The sequence below is a fragment of the Rhyacophila brunnea genome, unplaced genomic scaffold (assembly GCF_057557595.1).
Source record: "Rhyacophila brunnea isolate RB1 unplaced genomic scaffold, BYU_Rbru_1.0 scaffold_17, whole genome shotgun sequence".
Taxonomy (NCBI): domain Eukaryota; kingdom Metazoa; phylum Arthropoda; class Insecta; order Trichoptera; family Rhyacophilidae; genus Rhyacophila; species Rhyacophila brunnea.
In genome coordinates, this window is record NW_028232827.1 from 36,603,952 (window position 1) to 36,616,601 (window position 12,650).

Genomic DNA, 12,650 nt, shown 5'->3' on the forward strand with positions numbered 1-12,650 from the left:
CTATAATAAAATTTCAACATATTTGGTAGTTAATTAAAATAAAACGCAATAAGCCACATTAGACACATTTTAAAAAACAACGTGTATTTTGGTACATCCAAGGGATCGAATCCACTCTTCATAAACGACCGCTCCCCCAACTCGGGCACAAATATTTAAAATTAAAGTAGGTACGTACTTATCTACAAAAATCAATAATATCCTAAATGAATCAAACAACAGCATTTATCTACATACCTATGTACCTATATACATTTTTTTTTAAATTAAAGTAGGTAGGTATTGCCATCTTTGTATTTTCAATAATGCCTACTTAAAAAAGGTTTCAAATCTACATTGTGCACACGCAAAATTTGTGTGTATAAGAAACATTTGATCTGTTTTTATATACAAATATAAATATACATATTAATACAATAAGAGAACATTTTTCACGTAATTTTTTTATTCAAATGTTTTGGTAAGAATGGTAAGATTATATAATTCTCAACACGGTGAAATGTTCAACGAAGAACTCGTCATTTGATAAAATGTTATACGAACTCATGTTTCACGTACTGCGGCGCACGAATAAGTGTCCCACGAAGAACTGCATACGTACAACTTACATGTAACCATAATACCCACTCTTTCTATATTATTGCTCTGAGATTCTAGCACTTTCGCCAGGTTTATCAAACCCCAATAACGATGGTATTTAGACTGATCAATGCTCACAATACGATGTAAACAAAATGAGGTGCTGTGTATTTTATAATATTTTATAATACATATTATTTTGTTTTCTCTTAAACTCTGTTTTATATTTATATAGGTAACTATTATAACCAGTATTTTTGTTTAAATTTATTACGGTGAATTTTTTACTCTCATTTTGTACACATACTGACTTTTATTTTATGTATCGACTTTTGAAAGGTAAAACCATACAATTGGTAATTGATAACTTTTTAGTGGTTCAAAAACAATAAATTACTAATACAATCTGAATTTTAAATCATGCTGATTTGAGAGACCGTAAGAGCAAACAAAAACTGTTTTACAAAATAGGAAATATCACAAAACGTGTGAGATTTAGCATTTGAAAACTTTATATTTATATTTACATAAATAAATAAAACCTATTTAAAAATATCGAAAAACACTAACAAAGTGAGCCGTGGAATTTATGGACGTACAGCTATGTTTGTCAGTGAATGTGGTTCTGGACCAAATTAGCGATTGAAATATGTTTTGAATTTGTTGGATTAATTAAATGAATGAATGTTTTAAAAACTACAAAATAAACAAACGGATCAGTTAAGATCTTTCATAATTACACTGCGCATAAAATGGCCGCCGGAACGCTGTTATCGAGTCTAGTTAAAACTATCTTTTTAAACCTTATATTTTCTATCTAGCGACATATAGTCTCTACTCTCTCTATACAGTGGTATATATTGTTTTCAATACGTTATAAGCAATTCTAATGTAATGAATCATTACCTAACACTTGGCAATCAACCATCTTAAATAATATAAAAACATAGTTCTACGTTAAAACAGTTATTTAGCAGCCAAAGTAGAGACATATAAAATGTTCGGACGAGAGGTACATGGACCTTGTACTGTAATTATTTTTACTACATAGTTTCCCCGTTTAAATATTTCATTGGAATCAAGTGAAGTCTGAAAAAATCTAAAAGGAAAACTCAAGAGAGGAAAAATCAATTTCCTTTTTATCCAAGCGCGCACTTCCGGTGTAAAATATATTAGGATTAAGTACCTACGTCAAAATGCAGCCCCTCATTTTCCCTGACAGCCTTATATCGTATTACCGCATCATGTTTCTTGTATAAGACAGACGGGGGGTCGTGTTGGCCGCATCGTAAAAATTTTACCCCTATGATCTTGATACTTGAATTGATTTTATGGAAAACGGGCGGGGAGTTGTTTTGCTAAAATGAATGTCGCAGTTTTTTTATGGCAACTATCGGAAAATAATCAAGAAGTAGATTAAAATAAAGTACAGCCTGATATAGATCAAATATAACGTATGTCATAAACAAAACATTGCCCATGTTTTTAATATAGTAGGTTATTATAATTACGTATTTGAAAAATCTTACCGTAAAAAACTTATTATATGAACATTTATTAACATTTTTATACGTTAAGGGGGGACATGTAATATATTCCACTATAATAATGTCGACATAAATTATTCTGATGGTTTTATAAATGCGTTTTAAAATTAATAAATGTAAAAAAACTTAACACCACTGCACATTTATGTACTGAAATATTCTATATATTATTATATAGGCTATATTCTAAAACATTAGAGCGAGAGGTTGACAAGAATACAATTTTATGTAATAAAAATACTTTATGCAGTCATCAAATGTTTAAAATAAATATAAAGGATAATAAGGCTTCAAAATTATATAAAATATAGATTATCTACAGCGTTTAAGGTATGTCCAGGATCATGCTTTGAAAATAGAAAAAAAAGTTTCATTTTGACCCACGCTGAGCACGTCCGCCCTTAAATAAATTAACTGAATGCAACGTAAAATACAATTTCTTTTATGGTGTTAACCGTCAATAATTCATGGTGGAAATGCATTGTATTAATAATTAAAACGAAACACAATATGTAGTACTAATTCCACTTTTTTTAATATTATGTTTGATTTTAATTATTAATAAAATGTAATACTTAATCTGCATTATTAATTTAAGATCGATCAAAACCAGTTTCGTAGATCTTGCCCAGCGTTTTTCAAGCGAGTTTCGCGGAAACCTGGGGCTTGGGCTTTGGATCTGGTCACTTTACTAAACTGCATTTGTAGCTATAATCCAAAAATTGCACACTACATCGACTGCAGATTAAAATTTAAAATACAAAATATTGCTGCAAGTAAATCCATATACGTGTACAGGCGCTATAAGATAGGGATGCATAACAATTATTGTATTGAGTATGTACCAGTAAGGACAATTATTGTTAATTTTCTAATAATTATTCACGGGCTACAAATCGTGTAAGTGTAGTTGATTTTTTCCAACATGCACTTACACATGCCTTACTGATGCATTATTATGTTGGTCACATTACCCTTTTTACTTCATATTTTAATACATATCATTTATATTGTGACTTATTCTTTCCAGGATGGAGGTTCTCTGGAAGGAAACAGCCTAGGAGTAAGCGGAGACTCTCGTCAGCTGAACCATCTGCTGTCATCTCCCGAGGATACTGCGTTGGCCGCTCTTCAGCTTCAGCTAATGCAGCAGTACTCCAACTACAAGTGAGGAGTCATTCTATTAAATGTTTGCCCATTTTTACCTATCTCTTGGCCAATGAGCTCTATTGTCAGGCGAAATTTTGAATTCCAAAGTCTATATTATATTGGTTTTACTTCGAATGCAATATGATAAACGCTTTACCTTGTTTTCACATTGCCGAATAAAATAAATATATAATAATGTATAAATTATATAAAGTTTAAGCACATTTAGATTTTTTGGGATGATCGATATTTTAATTATTAAAAAATAAATACACGACACTTTCGGGAGATCTAAATTAAACTCTATTGCAACAGTAATAATTATCAAATTTTATAATAACAATATTATGTAGTAACCAAAGATATTGAAAATTATTGCTTCTATACTCTAAATGTGTGAAATTTAAGCAAAAAGAACTATTGGTCCACTTATTAAATTATCTACAAATGACTACGCATTGCAGGTCCATTTCATAACTGAACTATTTTCTTGATCCAATGGTCTATAATATGACTGACCTATAGAGATTTCTACAACTGTACCACTGAATTTTCTTTAAGCTACGTATCTAGTGAATCCCTACTTGTGGGTTCCACACATTGAACACAGAATTAATGGGAACTGAAATTCCTAACGGGTGTGGAGTAACAGGCAACCGATTTCAAATGTGGAAGAATATGGGATAAATTTAAACCCGTGTCAAGAATACGTCATTCTTGTCCTTCGTTCCGACAACTGCTCTCAGTTTATGCACTGACGCTCATTCGATATTGGTGTATTTGAAGGTTACACGTACTATTGCACGTCTATGATGTGTGTTTAATTTTCTTAGGACACTCGTGCATTTGATGTTCTATGCATGCTCCTCTTATTAGACGCCAAGTTGGTTATAAGAATATTTGACGGTAGCGAACTCAGAAATAATGGGAACTGAAATATCTAACGGGTCTGTTGAAGCAGGCAATCGATCTCGAGTGCGGAATAATACGGGATAAACTTAAACACGTGTCAAGAATACGTCATACGTCGAATACTGACTCTCTCGGTTTTTGGTGTATTGAAGGTTGCAACACACACTATTGCACATCTGTAATGTGTGTTTCATTTCCTTAGAACACTCATGCATTCGAAGCCCTTCTTCAAAATGTAGTGTACCTATTGGAATATAGTCTATCTGAATTCTATTTATTTATCAGTTCTGTGGTTCCAACAAACTCCATAACATCATCTACTTACCCTAGTATGTTTCCTTATTCAATTATTCAGTTTTTTTTGTCTTTATGTGTTATGCTCAGCATGCACCTCCCCATACTATACATTGCGACTCTATGTTTCTGGATCTCTCTTTAACTATGGGTCTATGTTTTGTATGCCCATATTATTATGATTGGGGAAGGTACATACTGACTGGTTGAACATTTAAAGCACAATGTATTTTTGTAGACATCATTCAGGTTACCAAAAGAACAATGCATATTATAATAATATTATAAAAACGTTTTAGTACCTAATGTTTTGTTTTTCTTTTCCAGTGCACGATCACCATGGGAGCAGTTCCTCCGCGCGCCCCAAGACAAACGCCAAATCCGCTACCGCCAATGCTACTTCAACCCCATCTCTTGTTTTAGGAAGTAAGCTGTGACTGGGATTCGAACCACAGTCGAGACGCAAACCTTTATCATCACAATATATTAATTCAATATCAATTATTTAGTGCTCTTAGCGAATGAAAAAATGTTCTAATATGGGTAATATTATAATAATATAGCTAACAGTTAACCATACCAGTCGAATGTTACTAATATAATACATTACTTTCTTAATATCAATAGTTTTTTTTTGATTTTTTTTCTGCATACTTTTATTACGCATGAAAAATAATTTTAATAAAGTAAATTAAATTTAAAATATTAATATTATCATTTTTATTGATGATGTAGTATGCTTGTTAAAATAAAATGAGTTATAAATTTAATTAGCGAACTTCTTCATTTGCAATGTAGATTATACTTATTATTAATTCAATATTTATCTTTTTAATTTTCACAGATTGGCTGAATACTTTTTTAAATAATTTTATTTTGCACAAAATCATTTTGTTCAGTATAATATTAATGTATTTCCATGTGTAAAAAAATATGTTAATGATTTTAATTTTTTTTTTTTTTAGTTATACCCACTAAATTCACTTCATTAAAGGTCTCAAGGTTTCTAGAAAATAATGTATGATAACTACTGTTTACGAGTTTAAAAAAAAAACATCTTAATCTATATTTATATCTAATTATGTCTAAAGAAATGTTGAAAAATTACAATATTATGTAATTGTAATATTATTATAGTTGTAATCTGAGTAAGAAAAATTAATGTGAAAATTAATCAAATAACTGCATTTTGTTTGAATATTTAAAACCATGTGAAAAATTATGAGAAAGCATTTTATTTTTATGTAAGAATTTTAACTTGATATTCCAATGAATAAAATATTTCAATGAAATTGAGCAAAATTTGTTTTCTTTTATTGTTATCACTTCCTGATTGCAGTGCCACCCTTAAAAATTAAGTATAACAATATGCCTGGAACTCTTCAATCTTTAGTCAGTTATTACCTTGGTCTGGCCTTTCTGTGTGGTTATTCTGTTTTTTCTTTTCGGGTATAATGTACCAACAATACTTTATTGTGCTTCTAACTGCAGTGGCGAATATTGTCTAATACAGAGTTTTGCACAATGGGTAATGACAATTATTAGAGTTAGTGTTAGAGTCATGGCCGCCACATCTTGAAGCAGGCTCCCAGACCAGTAGAGATGGGAAAACTGGTCGATTTTGAAGACTAAGTATACTTACTACCAGCATAAAAAAAACTTAGTGTTGAAACTTGTTCCAAAATACTTACTTGTATTTGAATTACTATATAGAGCGTTTAGCGTGCGTATGCGACAAAAGTTTCATACTCAACTGAAATATTAGTATTTGAAATACGTATCGGCTCAGGGAACTCAGACTGTGTAGTTGCTTCAATAAAATCGCTAAAAATACGCTGAGCTCCGCTTGTCAAAAAGTCCCATTTATTATAAAATTTTAAACACATTTTAAATTTATGAGTTGTTTTTTTCTGTTAGGTTACAAAAATGAATGTTTTTTTTTAAATTTAAACATGTTTTGAGCGGTCATATAACAAACCTAAGCCTGTGCGTCATCTCACCACTGTGCTGCGATACAAAATTTATGACCTATTATTCATATATTTGAACGCAATAGACTAATAAATTAAAATATACCTATATTCAAGTGCTATCTCGTTCGCGCGCATTTATTGTCAATAGTGTTGAAAGTCTACCAACTGGCGAGTGCACAGAACAGCGACTCGCGATGATATCATCACAAGTTTTTTTGAATAAGTTTATTGGGCCACACATACGAGTATGGGTAGTTTTATCAAAAACTCGAGTACACAAACTGGTGACAGTATTTCCAACTCACCTCTACAGACCAGTATCTTTAGTGGGCCCCTATATATCGCTAAGGATAAAGGGCAGTGTGACACTCTAAAGTAACGTTATCCAATTATGGTGTTCGAGGTATCATTAAGGGTATTCAGTATGTTCTTAGCAATTGTTTGTATTTCTGAATACATACACTTGAATTATGGGAGTTGTCGAGTATAATTTACACACAATAATAATTTACATTGGACAACCACATATTTTAAAATATTAATACCCTTGAAGTACAATTAATAGTGCCGCAGGCGACTTTTTTCACTATTGGAGCAAATTTGTGATATATGTTAATCTCACTTATCTGATTGACCCACCACACTGGGCCACCCCTAACCTTGGGCACCCAGGTTAGAGCCCTGTTAGCTCCCCCCTTTATGAGGGACATGGGTATAGTATACTAGCATTCTTACTATGCAAACTAACGTACTCTACCGGAGTTGGTACAGTACTAATTGACACGAAAATTAAAAATTATAATATGGAAGTTTAGTCACCGACAAGCAGAATTTATTTTTCTCGCTCATTTTTCTCATTTCTTAAGCACACAACAATGAAACAGTAAAATACTGAACACATGGCATTATCACAAACACTACCACTTATCAACGAAATCGGTGGTGGTGGAAGGCAAGTAGCAGATTTACTATACAAGAATATCTTAATTAATATACTCTATTTATTTTTACTAATTTTGTTTTCACTGGTTGTGTAAGAAGGATGGTGAGTAGCTACTAATCAAAGTAGGTACTCTACCGTTAACTCTACCAATGAAAACAAGGCTTAAGTTATGTAAGTATTAATTAAAAAATATTATTACTTTATTATTATTATTATTATTGATTTACAAAAAACATTTCAACATTACATTCAAACATTACAAAAAACATTTCAAAAGTAGACGATATCAAATTGTATATTTTTTTTTAATTAAAATTAAATTATTTTCCATTCTTATAGTGATTCATTACAAATTATGTAAAGATTAATGACATTCACAAACAATTTTAATGATTTATACATCAATTGTCGCCTCAATATACCCCCTTGTGGGTGATATATATCAATATCCAAGGCCATTTGGATGATCACACTTATTAACCTCACAATTGGCATTAGCAATAGTAGGTTAACTCTGCAAGTTGGAAGAACAAACAACAAGGCAATGCTCCCAGTCACAGGTCAATACATCAGGAACGGCAGAGTTTTCATTTACACCATATATTATATACTCAATTTATCCCTTAATCGGTAATGCACATTGGTGTGAATCCAGTGGATGCGAGTTCGAGTTCCATGGGGCATCTTATTTTTTCAAAGATTTAATCTGAGGTGTTTACAAATTATTTATACTATTATGGTTTGGTATGAACAGAGAATAATAAGATTTTAAAATCTAACCAACATCGTCTGCTATTCATATTCTAAGTTCAATGAATACAATATATAAGTACGACTAACAAAGTGACGATTTATGTCGGATTCGTGTAGCCTACTTTCTACTATTAGCCACTGCGACGTTCTCACCCCGGCTCCGTATTCATCGCCAGCGCTCACTCCTTTCTATGGCAATAATTATTTTTGCCAGTATATATCTCGTATCCGGACATTTGTAAGTAAACAGTTCACCGCAGGACACTTATTCATGCGCCGCAGTACGTGAAACATGAGTTCGTGTAACATTTAATCAAATGACGAGTTCTTCGTTGAACATTTCACCGTGGAATACATTTGTATGTATGCTACAACACGTGGAGATGTATTTGTACGTACAAATATACTCCACGGTGAAATGTTCAACGAAGAACTCGTCATTTGATAAAATGTTATACGAACTCATGTTTCACATACTGCGGCGCACGAATAAGTGTCCCACGATGAACTGCATACATACAACTTACATATTGTAACCTATATTTCTACAATAAATGTCTGCATTATGGCTGCAGATGTACTGGGCGGAGATCTTTATAATGAAGATAAAGTTAATTTTCATCTGTATTTAACTGTTAATAATGGAAGAAATAAATTTATTTTTGAGGTGACTCAAGCAGATTAAATATATCCAACATGACATAATTTTATTATTTACAAACCCCACCCATTCAATAGATCAATGACATCATCTCTTCTATTTCTTCTTTGACAATTTTCCATGCTCAAAGTCGAGAGCGTAAATGCATGGTAGACAGCAACAAAAAATATTTGGCAGTATATTGCAAGCTATTAAAAGTCCTAGACAAGGTAGGTAAGTACCTCAAGTTATAGAGTTCGTCAGTCTAAGAAACGAAGAAACTGCAGTGTTGAAACCGACAAAAAGAAATTAAGGACTCTCTTCATATGATCGAGACAAAGATGGAAATAATTAGGCATTCTGAAAGCGGCAAATCTTTTGCATTAATTTGACCGTTCGTACGACATAAGCCGATCTAAGATGGAAATATATCTTCAAAAATTGTTTCCAAAAGACACAGAATAGTGATGAATGAAATGGAGAAATCTTTGTCATCGTGGATTGATGACGATCAACTTCAAAAAGGTGTCCCTCTGAGTTTTTCAATTATTTAAGTCTCTTAGTTTGTATGGAGATTGGAAGACTCGATTAAAAAAATATTCTAATACATATAGAATCTCAAGCAAGTAAAGGCTGCTTCGACAAATTTAAACAAAGGTATTCTTTACTTATTGCACAAAATATTTTAAAATACGCTTTTTGATGTTTTCTTTTTTCGAAAATTAAAACTGCCACCTTTGTTGAACTTCTTTACCTTTTACATGTTTTTAACTTAATAATTATTGTTAACAGTTAACTTTAACTGTAATGAATAGAATAAAAAGGAGGGCCCCAAAGATTGATAATATTTGATGAAAGAAAATAAAACACAAATTAAATCACAAAATGTTTATTCAGAAACATAAATACCTAGAAAGAGTTTTAAAATAATCATTTATGTTACATTTTATTCATTTAGAAGTGTGTCCTATGATTTATTAATTGATAACATTCATAAATATATTTTTATTTCTAAAAGAAAAGCAGTTCTTATGATTATTAATAATTATTATAATTCATAGTTTTTCATAATGTAATTAAGTAATTATTTAAGTATTATATTTTAAAAATAAAACAAAGACTTTATACATTATTCACAAAAAGTTACGTAACTTTTGAAATACTAAAACGTTAATAATATTATGCATATTTTATTTATTTATTCAAATATTAATACTTTGAGTAAGTAGTATGTTAGAAAAAAAAGAAAGATTTTAAACAGTCACAAGAAATAAAATACAGTGAAAATGCTACAATATCAATCCAATATTATTACTTTGGCATAAGAGACTGATTTATTAAAGTAATATTGGATACATAACACAAACTATTTACTTATAATTTAAAATTATCTGATTATTGAAAATAATTCATAGAGAGAGGCATCTCTTGGCCAATAATCAAAAAAGGACATTTACAATGTGTTCTATTTCACCAATAGATGTCTCTAAAGAAGTTTTTAATAGGTGATTATAAAGCTTTTCTAATAAATAATACATCTTTTAGCAAGTGTATGATTCCACTTAATTTATTTAATCCCATGAGATCAGAGAAAATACATATATTTTTTTAATAATCAGTTTCGATTAAAATTTATTCAGAATGAATTATTTATCTCATTATAATTCATAAAGGTAAGTTTGTATTACCATTAAAGTATATTTTATTATAGAATACCTAGTCAGATTGTCATCATTTCATCGGTTTTCTAGCTGACAATTTCAGTTTCTTTTTACAGCATTAATTATTAGTGTAAGTAGGTACCAACATATTAAAAGTTAAGTATACAATAATAATAACATACTAATAATTAACATATTTAATAAAAATTAGGAACGAATTTCTTGAAAAGATATTTGCCACATTGAGAGTAAAATTTTATTGTTACTGTTTGTCAAGCTTATTTCTAAAAATAATCCATTTCACACAAATGTATAAGAATAAAACGAATATTGTATATTATTAAATAAAATAAAATCATTAATTTGGTGTACTTATTTATTTTTATACAATACTATGTATTCAATTCATTATTGATAAGTGTTAGGAAGACTTTTCCGTGGTTTGACTTATAATAATTAATTCTCTTGCACGACATATTATTATTAATACATTTGACTCATAATAATAATATACAGATTCTTGTAAAAAATTCATAGTATAATTATTCATGATAAGATAGTGTCATATTACAATATAAAACTGTTATTAAGATAGAAACTCATAAATTAAATACTAACCCATGATCTAATTCAATTTCACGATTTGAAGTGTTATGATTATTTTGTTTCTTCACTGGAAATACAAAATTACTACTTAAATTTAATATAATTATTATTTCTGTTTATTTTTAAAATTTGATTATAGACAATATAAATTTTGTATTAAATATTACAATTTAATATCGATTTTTCTCCATTATTAAGATGCTCAGTCAATTGATAAAAAGGTTGTGTAGCGCTATTTACAAAAAAGCCGAAATGCTTACTATGAAAATTGCTAGGTACGTAGTGTTTATTTAATTATTCCCTATAATTAATATAATTAATCACATTATCAACAATTGATATGAATTTCGTACTTTTGAGCAAATGTTGTAGTAGTACCTATTACATTATAATATTATAATAAATATAATAATATTCATAAGTACCTACACGACAAATATTATACTGGATAGAAAGAAGATAAATATTTGAAGCTTTAATATTTTAAATTTGACATCTGTGAAATAAAAACTAAACCTATCAAAGGTTTATAGCTTTTAGTACCAATTGATAGATGGTATTACTATTATGTATTCGGTATTGACGTCTCTTTTGTTTATTTTATTGTTTGCATACTGGGACATAATTCTGAAGAGTGCAAAAATAAAAATATTGAAGAATGTACTTATTTTAATTCTAGGTTATAATTATTCATCTTCATCACTGGGTGATTAATATTAAAAAAAGAAATTAGAAAAAATAAACACACATCAGAAAACTTTATACAGGTGAATTTGGTTATTCTATCGGCCAATAAAATGTGTACATTAAAAGGTATTGACAATTCAATTAAGTTTTATATAATGTTCTACGTCTTGACTACAATTTTAATTAAAAATGAACGATGATTAGATTCACCACCGAATCAGTAAACTATATAAAAATTAATTTGCATAATTATTATATATAGTATAGTAAAATAAGTAGGTAAATACAAAGTTTTATCTTGACTTTAACTGGCTACATTAAATGACAGGGTAGAATGATACTGTGATTATTGTTTAAAACAATTATTAATAACCGAGATTCCATAAAAACTACGTAAAACTATTATCCCAATTAAACAGAAGTCATAGCAGTTTAGCAAGTAGCCAATTATTCATTTTCATCATAGTTTAAAAATGATATATATTTATTTTTGTGCCTAAGAGCTATAGACCGGCATAGGAAGTCAGCGTATAATTTTGTGGGTCAAGTATGAAAATTGTAGGTCTGACAAATTCATATGTTATTTTTCAATTGTGTTTGGAGCAAGTATGGACCTAATAAATTGAGCAATTGCCCTAGCAACCATTTTTTTGTAAAAACAAAAATCGGTTGATACGACTTATATTCTGTTCAGGCCCATACCAAGGTGATGTAATCGGCTAAAGTTGGTTTCGAATATGTGAAAACAATGAGAAAAAAAATATACTTAAATAATTAATAATGAGACTTGACAGGAATATTTTTTTCCCAAGAAAGTAAAATAAGGATGTCGAATTTGATTGTCATTATTTTTGTAGGGGGTGTGAGCATTGATCAATTATTGTTATTTGTTATGAAGGCGAGGCA

At 29.9% G+C, this 12,650-nt stretch overlaps 1 protein-coding gene across 1 annotated transcript in view; it reads left to right on the forward strand.

Annotated features, from left to right (window-relative positions):
• AstC (Allatostatin C) overlaps positions 1–5,430 on the forward strand; it is a 91,887-nt gene extending 86,457 nt beyond the window's left edge. Inside the window, exons 3-4 of the mRNA XM_085944681.1 lie at positions 3,157–3,293; positions 4,809–5,430. Coding sequence (XP_085800807.1) covers positions 3,157–3,293; positions 4,809–4,911 — 240 coding nt within the window. The 3' untranslated portion in view covers positions 4,912–5,430. The remainder of the gene's footprint in view (positions 1–3,156; positions 3,294–4,808) is intronic.
• The last annotated feature ends 7,220 nt before the right edge of the window (positions 5,431–12,650 follow it).